Source organism: Pelophylax lessonae (assembly GCF_965119305.1).
Source record: "Pelophylax lessonae genome assembly, chromosome: 12".
NCBI classification, from domain to species: Eukaryota; Metazoa; Chordata; class Amphibia; order Anura; family Ranidae; genus Pelophylax; species Pelophylax lessonae.
This window is the reverse complement of record NC_138779.1, coordinates 57,901,077-57,915,388: the sequence shown is the minus strand read 5'-3', so window position 1 is coordinate 57,915,388 and position 14,312 is coordinate 57,901,077. Positions and strand designations below refer to the sequence as shown.

General features: G+C 47.5%; 1 protein-coding gene across 1 annotated transcript in view; it reads left to right on the top strand.

The window, feature by feature from the left end:
* Positions 1 to 4,179: 4,179 nt before the first annotated feature.
* Positions 4,180 to 14,312, top strand: part of PLOD1 (procollagen-lysine,2-oxoglutarate 5-dioxygenase 1) — an 80,990-nt gene continuing 70,857 nt past the window's right edge. The window contains exon 1 of the mRNA XM_082273062.1: positions 4,180 to 4,277. Within this exon, the coding sequence (XP_082129188.1) occupies positions 4,205 to 4,277 (73 nt within the window). The 5' untranslated portion in view covers positions 4,180 to 4,204. The remainder of the gene's footprint in view (positions 4,278 to 14,312) is intronic.

Below are 14,312 nucleotides of genomic sequence, written 5' to 3'. Positions count from 1 at the left end.
GTCAATAGGACCAGCACGCCTCCTTGGTTCTGGAGAGAGATTACAGGAAATATCACTCACCACCTGATCCTTACCAGAACTGTAAGCAAGGCATAGCAGTTAAGACGTCATAGGTCTGAGGGATAGTAAGGGTTCCCTGGTGAAGTCCAGATCAGGGATCCTGGAGATCTTCAGGTCATATTACACAGACCTTCTGGGAAGAAAGGACCTTAGTCGGGACAGGATGGAAAGCTTTCTGGATTCTACTCCAGGATTGGGAAATAGTACATTGCCTTTGAAGGATTTGACAGAACCAATTTCAGCGGATGAGGTAGTTTGTGCTATATAGAAGCTAGCTCCCAAAAAATCGCCTTGGCCATATGGGTTGACAGCTGAACTTTACAAGTGTTTTAAGTCCATTCTGGCTCCCTTTTCAGCAGAGGTTTCTAAAAGCTGTTTAGAAGAGAGTTTTCTCCCTCCCTCCATGAGGCAATCTGCTGTGATTCTTCTGTCAAAAGGTAAAGACCCCCTCAATAATTGAGAACTGGCACCCCATCAGTCTTCTCAATGTTGATAGAAAGATCTTGGCGAATATTCTATTTTGGCGCTTGTCGTCAGTAGCAGGCGATTTGTTGTCCAATCATCAGCACTGCTCGGTCCAAGGCAGTAGTACCTTTTCAGCAGTTGCATTGGTGGTCAGTGGGAAGAATATCCCCTTACATTGGTGGTTAGTAGGAAGGATGTCCCCTTACATTGATGGTCAGTGGGAAGCATATCATCTTACATTGGTGGTCAGTAGGAAGGATATCATCTTACATTGGTGGTCAGTAGGAAGGATATCATCTTACATTGGTGGTCAGTGGGAAGGATACCCCCTTACATTGGTGGTCAGTGGGAAGGATATCCCCTTACATTGGTGGTCAGTAGGAAGGATATCATCTTACATTGGTGGTCATTGGGAAGGATACCCCCTTACATTGGTGGTCAGTGGGAAGGATATCCCCTTACATTGGTGGTCATTGGGAAGGATACCCCCTTACATTGGTGGTCAGTGGGAAGGATATCCCCTTACATTGGTGGTCATTGGGAAGGATACCCCCTTACATTGGTGGTCAGTGGGAAGGATATCCCCTTACATTGGTGGTCAGTGGGAAGGATATCCCCTTACATTGGTGGTCAGCGGGAAGGATATCCCCTTACATTGGTGGTCAGCGGGAAGGATATCCCCTTACATTGGTGGTCAGCGGGAAGGATATCCCCTTACATTGGTGGTCAGTGGGAAGGATATCCCCTTACATTGGTGGTCAGTGGGAAGGATATCCCCTTACATTGGTGGTCAGTGGGAAGGATATCATCTTACATTGGTGGTCAAGGAAAGTAAGCTCCTTACTTCCACTGCAACTGCCAATACAGTATCTAGCTACAGTTGATTGCTGAAAACCATAACTAGTTGTAACATAGATCCTTCACCGGCTGTGAGTCATTTTCATAGGTACAAAACCATAGAGTGAGAGAGATAAAGCATGATTCTATAGCAGTTACAATTCGCCACTCCAAAATCCCTTGTGTTCTGCAGACCTTTTCCTGTTTTACTTTATTATAAAACAAAAGAGGTTTGTTTAGGAAGTGTATGTACATATCCTGGGAACTGCTAATGGGCACATTGTCCTACGGGGAAGAAAATCTCTGCTATAGGGCACTATTGGGCTACGGTGGGAGCTGTGGGATTGGTAGTAGTTGCTGGATTCCAGGACTGTGATCCTGAGCTCCAGCAGGGACAGTGCAGTCAGCTCTCAGCCAGGACAGGGATGAATAATACAAGCAGTGTAGGAGATGGTATTTGCAGGAAAGCCTTCCCTGAAAGCACACAGCTCACGCCTCGCACGTACTCACTGCAACATCTGGACTGTAGAGTGAGTGTGAGCAATGACTGGGGGGGCAGTGCAGGGGGGGGGGGCAGGGCAGCTGGAGGGCAAACCTGAGGGTGGTGCAGGGTGAACTCTCTGCAATGGTCTGGTTGGGTTCAAGACTAATTGATTTCCCTGTCTGGGCTAACTCGGCTGTATGCTCACTACATTTGCACCCTGTCTACCTCACTTGTTGCTGGAGCTTGTAGTTGTTAAGCAGACTTATTTATCTCTGTGTTCAGTATATGAACATGATAGCATGTGCCACAAGATTTGTCCATCATAAACTAACACCCATCCCCCCCCCCCCCTATTTTTACAACTACCTAAGGCTAGACATAAAACAGGGACACAGACATGTGATTTCAAGTCCAACCTCTAAGGAATATTGTGTGAGCTGTCCTTTTAAGTAAAAAGAACCGTACAGCACAGAAATGACAGGAGAAGGAACAGAGTCCAACAGCAAAGCAAAGTATTTCAGGAGAGACAGAAGGAGTAGAGTCCTCCAGCAGAGCAGAGTATTTCAGGAGAGAAGAGTTGGATAGAGGAAGGAGCAGAGTCCTCCAGCAGTGCAGAGTATTTCAGGAGAGGAGAGTTAGATGGAGGAAGGAGAAGAGTCCTCCAGCAGTGCAGAGTATTTCAGGAGAGGAGAGTTAGATGGAGGAAGGAGCAGAGTCCTCCAGCAGTGCAGAGTATTTCAGGAAAGGAGAGTTGGATGGAGGAAGGAGCAGAGTCCTCCAGCAGTGCAGAGTATTTCAGGAGAGGAGAGTTAGATGGAGGAAGGAGCAGAGTCCTCCAGCAGTGCAGAGTATTTCAGGAGAGGAGAGTTAGATGGAGGAAGGAGCAGAGTCTTCCAGCAGTGCAGAGTATTTCAGGAAAGGAGAGTTAGATAGAGGAAGGAGCAGAGTCCTCCAGCAGTGCAGAGTATTTCAGGAGAGGAGGGTTAGATGGAGGAAGGAGCAGGGTCTCCCATCAGTGCAGAGTATTTTAAGGAGAGGAGAGTTAGATAGAGGAAGGAGCGGAGTCCTCCAGCAGAGCAGAGTATTTCAGGAGAGGAGAGTTAGATAGAGGAAGAAGCAGAGTCCTCCAGCAGTGCAGAGTATTTCAGGAGAGGAGAGCTAGATGGAGGAAGGAGCAGGGTCTCCCATCAGTGCAGAGTATTTCAGGAGAGGAGAGTTAGATAGAGGAAGGAGAAGATTTCCACATTAGTGCATTTGTTTATTTTGAAGGAAGACCTAATTTGCATTGAAATTGGAACAGCTGGGCAAATATTGTATTTTCATGGCTAGGAGAAGTGTGTACTGCGAATCTAACAAATAAACTGGTATTCCTAAGATGTAAATGACATACCAGGAAGGGGGGTGGCTATACAGTATCAGCCTGTAGTGAGTTTGCCATTATTGAGAGTAACGTACTGTATTCTTTATCATCATCTTGAGCTAAACACAATACATATATTATATACAGTAGACACACTATCTAAACATACATACATATAATACATACAATACAATACAATGTATACATATACATAAATATAATACACACATTAAATACATACATTTAATGTGTGTGTGTGTGTGTGTATATATATATATATATATATATATTTTTTTTTTTTAATACCTACATACACACATCACATAATACACACATACATACTTAAGTAATACATACACACACACACATATGTATATAATACATACGTATAATACATTCACACATACATATCATACATGCACACACATACATATATAATACATACACACATACATATCATACATGCACACACATACATATATAATACATACACACATACATATCATACATACATAAATGCACACACATACATATATAATACATACACACATACATACATAAATACACACACATACATATACAATACATACATATATAATACATACACACACATACATATCATACATGCACACACATACATATACAATACATACATATATAATACATACACATACATATAATACATACATACACATAATACACACATACATATCATATAGAATCATTACATACAATACATACATGAACACACATATAAACAATGATGACATATTGTATATACATAATATAGAATGCACACATTCCCCAGCACTGGCTGCACTCTGGCAGTGAAATAGTTATCAGAAGTTGCTCAGGATGTGGGAAGAGACCCTGAACTCTCCCCGGCCAATCAGAGGCCAGGCTGTCTGTGAGTGGCATGCAGTGGGTGTGGTCATTGCGTGGCAGAGTCCCGTGGAGCTCGGGGCAGAGTGGGATTCCAGCACTGTGCGGTGTCGGAGATGAATGCACGGTTGGTGTTGCTCGGGTTCCTCTCCATCCTGCCCTGGGGGGCTCTTGGCTCCAGCCCAGAGGGTGAGTGATCAGAGGGGGGGCTCCTGGGCTCAGCACCCCATGTATGATGAGCTCTATCTCTATGTCTCTTCCTCCATGATTTGTGTACAGCAGTCTGTAGGCAGTGCCAGCTTTGATGGGCATGTTGCTGGGTAGATGGGTGCCCATTCATTTAGAGGAATTCTGGGTGCTCTGTGCTCCCATTGGTTGTATTATGGTGGCCATACACAATCTGATCTGTGATTGATGGAGCGATTGTAAACATTTCCTCATTATATAAGGTAACAAATGATAGATACATGTATGGCATCGATTGACAATACAAGCATTTGGTGTCCATGCATGCTTCAGTTTTATTATCTAATCGATTGGATGATCAATTGAATAGCCATCACTTCACTTCTGATCAATTTAGACTCGATTCAGATTGTATTCGATCAGGCTGAGCCGATCAGCATGGGCAGGAAAATGATCAGTTGCATTGATCGCTAGCAACAAGATACTTTACCCATAAATCTGATCGTATTTTGATTGATCAGATTATGATGGTGTACACAGATGTGATCAGACCTTACGATGGAATGGTCAAACTATCAATCGGAATCCACTTTCCCGTGTGTGTCATATTGATCACAGGGCTTATCAGCTATCGATTGATTATTCCTATCTGGAGAGATCATTTAGAAAATAAATGGATCATATACTGAAGTGTGTGACCACCATAAGAGATATTAAAATGACCACTTAAAGCGTAATTCCAGGTATGGATAAAGTTACATTGTTTCAGCTTGGACCGATGTAAGTATGTATGTGTCATATATGTGGGATCCCAGTGGAAGCTGCTACTACATTGCTACTACAGCGATTGCCTCTAGCTTCCCAGTCCTGTGCCTAATGAACACATGAGGTCGCTCAGTCGGCACGGCCGTTCCGAGAATACATTGCATTTTTATCCTGATTGGATGAGGTGGGGATTGTGATGTCACTTCCATGCCTCTCCACCTTATCCAATCAGGGAATTCTTTGCTGGGACACAGAGCAGGGGTAATCCCCCATTGGAGTCGCAGGCAGCCTTTCCAGTTTGTTATGGAGTTGAGCTTTAAATCAGATCACTGCAGATTGGTTGCTGTAGGTCAGGGGTCTCCAAACTTTCTAAACAAAGGGCCACTTTACTGTCCTTCAAACTTTAGGGGGGCTGTGGGAGAAGAAAGTGCCTTGGTGTCAGTGGGAGAAAACATTGCCCGGTATTAGGCGGAGTAATAGTGTCCCATCAGTGGTGTCAGTGAAAGGAATGGTGCACCATCATTGGGGTCAGTGGGAGGAAGAATACCCCATCATTGGTTTTAGGTTGAGTAATAGTGTCCCATGATTGGTGTGAGTGGGAGGATTGGTGCTCCATGATCAGTGTGCGTGGGAAGAATAGTGTCCCATCATTGGTGTCAGTGGGAGAAATGGTGGCACATCATTGATATCAATGAGCGGAATAGTGGCCCATAATTGATATAAGTGGGAGCATTGGTGGCCCATCTTTGGCATCAGTGGGAGAAATAATGCCCCATCATTGGTGTCATTGGGAGGAACGGTGCGCCGTCATTTGTTTCAGTGGGAGGAATAGTGCCCCATCATTGGTGTCATTGGGAGGAATGGATGCCCATCATGAGTATCAGTGGGAGGAATGGTGGCCCATCATTGGGATCAGTGGGAAGAATAGTGCCCCATGATTGCTGTCAGTGGGAGGAATGGTACCCATCATTGATGCTCTATGGGAGGAATTATGCCCCATCATTGGGGTCAGTGAGAGTAATAGTTCACCATCATTGATTTCAGTTGGAGGAATAGTGCCCTATCATTCGTTTCAGTGGGAGGAATGGTGGCCCGTCATTAGGATCAGTGGGAATAATAGTGCCCCCATGATTGCTGTCAGTGGGAGAAATTGTACCCATCATTGGTGCTCAGTGGGAGTTTCACACAGAGCTGGTGGATGTTAGAGACCTAGCACTCCTCCACCTTCTGTTTGAGGATGCCCCACAGATGCCTAATAGGATTTAGGTCTAGAGACATGCTTGGCCAGTCCATCACCTTCAGCTTCTTTAGCAAGGCAGTGGTCATCTTGGAGGTGTGTTTGAGGTCATTATCATGTTGGAATACTGCCCTGCGGCCCAGTCTCTGAAGGGAGGGGATCATGCTCTGCTTCAATATGTCACAGTACATGTTGGCATTCATGGTTCCCTCAATGAACTGTAGCTCCCCAGTGCCGGCAGCACTCATGCAGCCCCAGACCATGACACTCCCAGCACCATGCTTGCCTGTTGGCAAGACACACTTGTCTTTGTACTCCTCACCTGGTTGCCGCCACACACGCTTGAAACCATCTGAACCAAATAAGTTTATCTTGGTCTCATCAGAGCACAGGACATGGTTCCAGTAATCCATGTCATTAGTCTGCTTGTCTTCAGCAAACTGTTTGCAGGGCTTTCTTGTGCATCATCTTTAGAAGAGGCTTCCTTCTGGGATGACAACCATGGAGACCAATTTGATGCAGTGTGCGGTGTATGGTCTGAGCACTGACAGGCTGACCCCCCCACCCCTTCAACCTCTGCAGCAATGCTGGCAGCACTCATACGTCTATCTCCCAAAGACAACCTCTGAGCACGTGCACTTTACTTCTTTGGTCAACCATGACGGCCTGTTCTGAGTGGAACCTGTCCTGTTAAACCGCTGTATGGTCTTGGCCACCGCGCTGCAGCTCAGTTTCAGGGTCTTGGCAATCTTCTTATAGCCTAGATCATCTTTATGTAGAGCAACAATTCTTTTTTTCAGATCCTCAGAGAGTTCTTTGCCATGAGGTGCCATGTTGAACTTCCAGTGACCAGTATGAGAGAGTGAGAGCGATAACACCAAATTTTAACACACCTGCTCCCCATTCACACCTGAGACCTTGTAACACTAATGAGTCACATGACACTGGGGAGGAAAAATGGCTAATTGGGCCCAATGTGGACATGTTCACTTAGGGGTGTACTCACTTTTGTTGCCAGGGTTTAGACATTAATGGCTGTGTGTTGAGTTATTTTGAGGGGACAGTAAATTTACACTGTTATACAAGCTGTACACTCACTACTTTACATTGTAGGTAGCAACGTGTCATTTCTTCAGTGTTGTCACATATATAATAAAATAAATATTTACAAAAAATGTGAGGGGTGTACTCACTTTTGTGAGATACTGTATATATATATATATATATATATATATATATATATATATATATATATGTATATATATATATATATATGTTTTTTAATGTTTTCTAAAATTGTCTTTTTTTTTTTTTTTGTTTACTGCGCAAAAAAATAAAAATGGCAGAGGTGGTCAAATACCACCAAAAGAAATCTCTATTTGTAGGAAAAAAAGTACGTAAATCTTATTTGGGTACAGCGCTGCACGACTGCGCAATTGTCACTAAAAAAAGCGCAGTGCAGTATCGCAAAAAAAAAAAAAAAAAATGGCCTGGTTATGAAGGTGGGATAAATCCTCCAGGGGTCAAATCAGGCACTTGTTTAGTGCATTACTCCCACGTAGTCATCTTATTGAAATGAATGAGGTGCCCTAAATATGACATGTGGGAAACGCGCAAAAAAGCACGCAATCTATCTCACCTGCGAGGCATGAACAGAGCCTTAGAAATGATCCAGTAATGGAATTCTTTGTATAATTTTGTATAATCCCAGGTTTACTTTCTGAGTTGCAGCAGAATATAAGTGAATGGTTTGTAGTAACATGTGAAGATCTTCAGCTCTGTGTTATTCTACAACTCCTAATTGATGGCTTCCACCCATCAGCCAATCCCCAACGAGTATGTTAGTCATGTGACTTTGATGTGTTACATTTTGGGTCAAGTCAGATGTTGTTTATGCTGTGTGGAGAACAGTTTATAAATATATTATGTAACATTGTAACACGTTATGACTAATAATTTTGGATGCCAGAACATCACCTAGAATAGATCCACAGATATGACACATGGAACTTCCAGAGGCTTTAGATTTCTGTATCCAATCTAAGGCTCCATGTATACGGGACGCTGGAAATGGCCGTTTAGGAGCAGTTGGGCTTTTTTTTCAGAAGCCCCTGAACCCATCTACATTTTATCTTATCTGTCCATGTACACCAGGGTCGTTTACAGTCATTTTCAGGCAGTTGAGTTCAGGGACGTTTTTTGGAAAGCAATTATTTGCTTTCGAACGTGTGTTTCCCGGCGTTTCAAACGCAAAACCGTGACCGAACGCGATGACCCGCGTTTAGCGCTCGCGTTTTTCCATTTTAAAGGGGAATGATTTTTTTGACCTCTAGGAACGCTTCTAAACGCAAACGCCCGCTAAACGCAGGTGTAGACGCGACCTAAAGGACGTTTTAAACGTCCTAAAAATTCCAGCATTCAAAGGGACTTTTAACAACGTCCCGTGTACATGAAGCCTAAGAATTATTCGGAATAATCCAGCTCCTTTGTGATTCACCAAATTAGCCTAAGAGCGTATAACACGTTACATGCGTTGCACCCCAGCGCACAGATGGCAAAGGGGTGGTAAAAACAGGCAGCTGACCTTTTTTTTTTTTACACCTCCCCTCCCCCCCCCAGCTCTGTATCTACATATTAACATGACGGACACTCAGGTTTGTTCACATTGCCGTGTTTATGATGTTGCATTTGGTAGTTACTGTTACTTGCCAAATGCACTTTTTGAAGTCGTTGGTATGTCACTTAAAAATCTCCTTTGGAAAAAAAAAATGTAGGTATTTAGGAGATCAAAGCAGTGGAGTTGATTTACTGAAGACAAATAGACAATGCCCTTTGCAAGGGAATTTACTCCAGAGCTTAGTAAATGAAGGGAATCTCCACTTTGTAAAGAATATCTAATCACATGAAAGAAATAAAAAAAACAGCATTTTTGCTTGCAGGTGATTGGCTGATGAAAGTCACTAAAGTCTGGAGCAAATTCCCTTGCAGTACGCAACAGCACTTGCAAAGTGCACAGTCTATTTGCTATATATCTGCCACAGGGGTTGATTTACTAAGGCTTCATTCACACCTAGGCGAGTTAAATCGCGGCAAAATGTGGGGCATATTTGCGATGCTATTATTTCCTAATGGCACGCTAAATGCCGGTTCACATTATTGCGGATGCGCTGATCGCATGTAATTCGGAGCGCACTGCTCCTTCATTACATGCGATCTCCTGTGCGGATGCGATTTCAGCCATACACTTTGTATGGCTGAATTCGCAGCGCATCCGCAGCAAACACGCACATGAGGCTTTTTTTGAGCCGCCTCAGAATCGGATCGCACAGTGGGTCACACTTGCGCAATCCGATTCTGTGCGTACTTGCAAATCGCACTGCGATATGTGATCAAACTGGGGGTGTGGTTAACATTTAATTGACACCCTCTGCGTATCGCATATGGCAGTTGCACTGAAATTGTGCCAAAATCACACGTAAAGCTTGTCGTTCATAAAGGAGCAGGAGCTTCTTTTGGGGGACAGCGTTGCGTGTTGTGATTTGCCGCCATTGCAGCACGATTTATCGTGCGGCAAAATCGCACCACAATTAGGGTGCCCTCAAGAAGTAATAGCATCGCAAACGCGTCCCGTGTTTTGCCAGTTTGGAATTGCGGGCAGAATCACAGCGATTCCACATGCAATTTAAATTGCCTAGTGTGAATGGAGCCTTAGGGCACATAGACAGTGCTCTTTGCAAGTGCTGTTGCGCTCTACAGGGGAATTTTCTCCAGACTTTAGTAAATTGAGGGGAGGTTCTGCTGACTTCCATCACCCAATCTTTTGTAAGCAAAAAAATTCTATTTTCTCTTACGTCCTCCGACAGTCGCCGCCTCTTCATATCCGTCACATATGGGGTATTAGACTTTGCTCCGAAGGAGTAGCTAGGCAACAGAATATGTTAACAATAAAGCTTTAACATATCCCACCCTCAAGGGGTGGTCCCCTCAGTCAATACCCTCCTACTTCCTGCAACCATATCTCAGTTTTAATGTCTAGCTTGTCAGGAGTGGCTGGCTCTCTCTGTGCTGGGACTTTTTGTCCCAGACTCTTTCTTCTTTTTGATATTTTGTTTGAGTTTTCTCTCTACCTTTACTTAGCTGTTATTTTTGTCAGCATTAGTTAGTTCTTCGGACGAAGAGGATCATGCGGACTGGGTCTCGGGCTGATCCCCCTGGTCGCAGGTCGTGGGTCAGTGGCTTCCCAGTCTGCCATCGAGCGTTCAGCCAGGTAACGCTCCTGGCACGGTGAACGACCCATCCCTGTTCGGTGCAGGGATGATTGGTGAGGTGGCTACCTCACCGGACGCTGTGCGGTTTCTGAACCGCCATTGTGTGCGTCTTGAATTGCGACTCTCCCTGCCTCATGTGCAGCGGCTTGTTCGCCTGTGCGGGTTCCCCACGCCATGTGAGGTAAGTGTATCTATGTGGGGACCTGTCTGTCTGGGGGGGGTCTCAGTCTGGGACTGTGTAACCTGCCTTTAATCACACTGCTTGTCTCCCTATATCTCGGCTGCATGCTGTGGGCTGCAAGGGGGGGGGGAGCTGTATGACACTGAGTATGTCAGGCTGGGCAGTGTGAGGAGCTGTGTGCTGTGGGGCATGTTTTTAATGGCATGTTGGGGCATATACAGCGATCGCTGCGGCGATCTAACATGTATCCATATTATGGGATAATATTGTGTGTGATTTTATGCACTGTGGAGCGGCGATTTCGGCGCCAAACGGCGCCATTTTACCGGCGCCCGCTCCGGCCGCATGGTTTACATGCACGGCGGCCATTTTCTTGTAGCCTCCATAGGCTTACATAGAGCGCCCTGGCAGCATCACTTCCTCTCTCCTGGAAGCACCGATCGAGGCAGCAGCAGCAGCGGAGTCTCCTCAGGTTTTATCCTTCTATTCCTGTATTCCATTGCCTGTATTCAGTCTGTATATTCCCTGTGGGGGTCTCATTGTGCCTGAGTGTGGTGCGGTGGGCTGCGCTTGCCGCGCTTGCTGTAAGGGGGCAGTTAACCCTTGGTTGTCTGGCATACAGGGGCAATGGATTCTCAGGAGGGCAAGTTTCCCACAGTATTGGTGGAAAGCCAGGGGACCGCTGTTTCCCCCCCAGGGGGGGATTTGGCCACTATTGTGGCTGGCCTTGCTGCACAGGTGCAAATGCTGGTGGCTGCTCAATCTACTAAACGGCCCAGAGTTACTCTGTCCTCTGATTCTGAGGGTGAAGGTGATGGGGCTGTTCTGGCGGGGACCCCCCTATCGGGGTCCCGCTCCTCTCTTGATCTAGTGGGGTCTGAGGTAGAGGCTGAAGTTGAGGGGGTTGATAATTCTCCCCCTGGCTCGCCTGAAGAGCTTGCAATCATGGATGAGTTGATTGCTTCCATTAAGCAGACGCTACGTTTGCAGGACGAGGTGTGTCCCCCAGCTGCCTTGGCGGCTTATGGGACGCAGAGAAAACGCAGGACGCCGCAGGTTTTTCCCTGCAATGCTGATTTTCAGCGCGCTGTTAAGGACCAATGGCGCGATTTGCGCAAGCCTTTTGCGGTACCAAGTAAATTTAAGCTGCGTTATCCTTTCTCGCCTGCCACTGATGAACGGTGGTGTGTGCCTCCGCCAGTGGATCATGCTATTGCGGTTTTGAACAAAGCCACTGCGATCCCTGCAGAGGGATCCCCTGTTTTCCGTGATGCCACGGATAGGAGACTGGAGTCTCTTGCCCGTCATACTTATTCTGTTACGGGTTCTATGCTTAAGGCTCTGTTTGCTTCTCCCATGGCGGCCCAGGCGATCGCAAGTTGGACGCAGATGCTTAGGCGCGTCCTAGTGGCCGATTCGGCCTCGGCGGCGACCCTGGATATGGTGGATCAGATCCACCAGGGTGTCATGTATCTGTGTGATGCGGACCTGGACCTGATTCCGTTGGCCGCGCGTGTGCACAGCGTGGCGGTGTTGTCTCGCCGCCTGGTTTGGTTGAAATGTTGGTCGGTGGACCAATCTTCACGTAAAACCTTAGCCAATCTGCCTTATGATGGGTCTCGCCTTTTTGGGGAGTCCCTGGATGTGTTGATTAAGGGGATTACCGGGGGTAAGAGCACTCTCTTGCCCCATTTCCCCAAGGCTAAGGGGGCTTCTGGGAAGAAGCATGCTCATTTTCGGCCCCCTCAGGGGTCCTTTCGTGCCTTTCGGCCGCACTACAAGGGCAAACCGTTCAAGGGCCAGGGCTCTCAGAAGAAACCCTGGTCTGGGAAACAGAAGTCCGGCCAATCCGGACCTACGGCCCATAACAGTTCGGCCTGAAGGGGCGCCCTCACCCAGTTTTGGGGTGGGGGGACGCTTGCTCGGTTTTCTTCAGCCCTGGTTGGCCCGTGTGCGGGACAGATGGGTTCTGGAAATCGTTCGATCTGGTTACAAGATCGAGTTTCTCTCTCGGCCAGAGAGCAGATTTTTTCCCTCAAATCTACAACTGTCTCCAGAGCGCCTGCGGGATCTGCACCTGGCGGTGCGGGACCTGAGGGCTCAGGGAGTGGTGGTTCCGGTGCCTCATCGGGACAGATTTCGGGGGTTTTATTCCAATCTGTTCACCGTGCCCAGAAAGGAGGGCAAGGTTCGTCCGATTCTGGACTTGAAAGCTCTGAACCGCTCTGTGCGGGTTCGCAAGTTCCGCATGGAATCCCTGCGCTCGGTGGTGGCTGCCCTGGTTCCGGGGGAATTCATGGCCTCCATCGATTTGAAGGATGCGTATCTTCACATCCCCATATTCGAGGGTCATCAGAGATACCTTCGATTTGCCATTGCGGAGGATCACTACCAGTTCGTGGCGTTGCCCTTTGGGCTCGCCTCGGCTCCGCGGGTCTTCACCAAAGTGCTTGCACCGGTTCTGGCATTATTGAGAGCCCAGGGCATTTCTGTCCTGGGGTATCTGGACGACATTCTGATTCGGTCTGCGACCAGTCAGGGTCTGGAGAAGGACCTGTCTGTCACGATGCAAACTCTGCAGGAGTTCGGTTGGACGATAAATGTTCCAAAGTCGACACTGAGTCCGTCGGTTCGTCTTCCCTATCTGGGAATGATACTGGACTCGGTGCAGGCGAAGGTCTTCCTGCCGGAAGACAAACTCAGGACTCTTCAGGAGGAAGTCAGGTCCCTCAGGGACGTTCCGAACTCGTCTCTGCGGACGTGTATGAGATGTCTGGGATTGATGGTCTCGGCTTTCGAGGCGATTCCTTTCGCGCAGTTTCACACGCGGGGTCTCCAGGCGGAGATCTTGTCCAAGTGGGACGGGCGACCTCAATCTCTGGATCTTCAGATCTCGTTGAGTCATCGCACCAGGGAAACCCTTCTGTGGTGGCTCCAGTCCCCGTTGGTGTCCGGGGGCAAGTCGTTTCGTCCGATCTCGTGGACGATAATCACCACGGATGCCAGCCTGTCGGGCTGGGGTGGTGTTCTGGGCGTTCTGTCCGCCCAGGGGACCTGGTCGGAGGGGGAGTCTTCCCTCCCGATCAACATTCTGGAATTGCGTGCGATAAGGCTCTGTCTTCATCGCTGGACGGACCGGCTGCAGGGCTGCCCGGTTCGGGTGCAGACGGACAATGCCACGGCGGTGGCCTACATCAACCACCAAGGGGGCACCAGGAGTGCCCGAGCGGCTCGAGAAGTGGCCGACATTCTGTCTTGGGCCGAGACTCATGTCCCGGCGATAACGGCGGTTCACATTCCGGGAGTGGAGAACTGGCAGGCGGACTATCTGAGTCGCCAGACCCTGGATCAGGGGGAATGGTCTCTCCACCCGGCTGTCTTCCAGATGTTGTGCGCGAAGTGGGGTCTTCCAGATGTGGACCTGTTCGCGTCTCGCCTCAACTACAAGGTGAAGAGGTTCGTGGCAAGGACGCGCGACCCTCGGGCAGACGCGTCGGACGCGTTAGTGGCCCCGTGGCATCAGTACAGGCTGATGTACGCGTTTCCACCGATTCAGTTGCTGTCCCGGTTCCTTCGCAGGTTACACT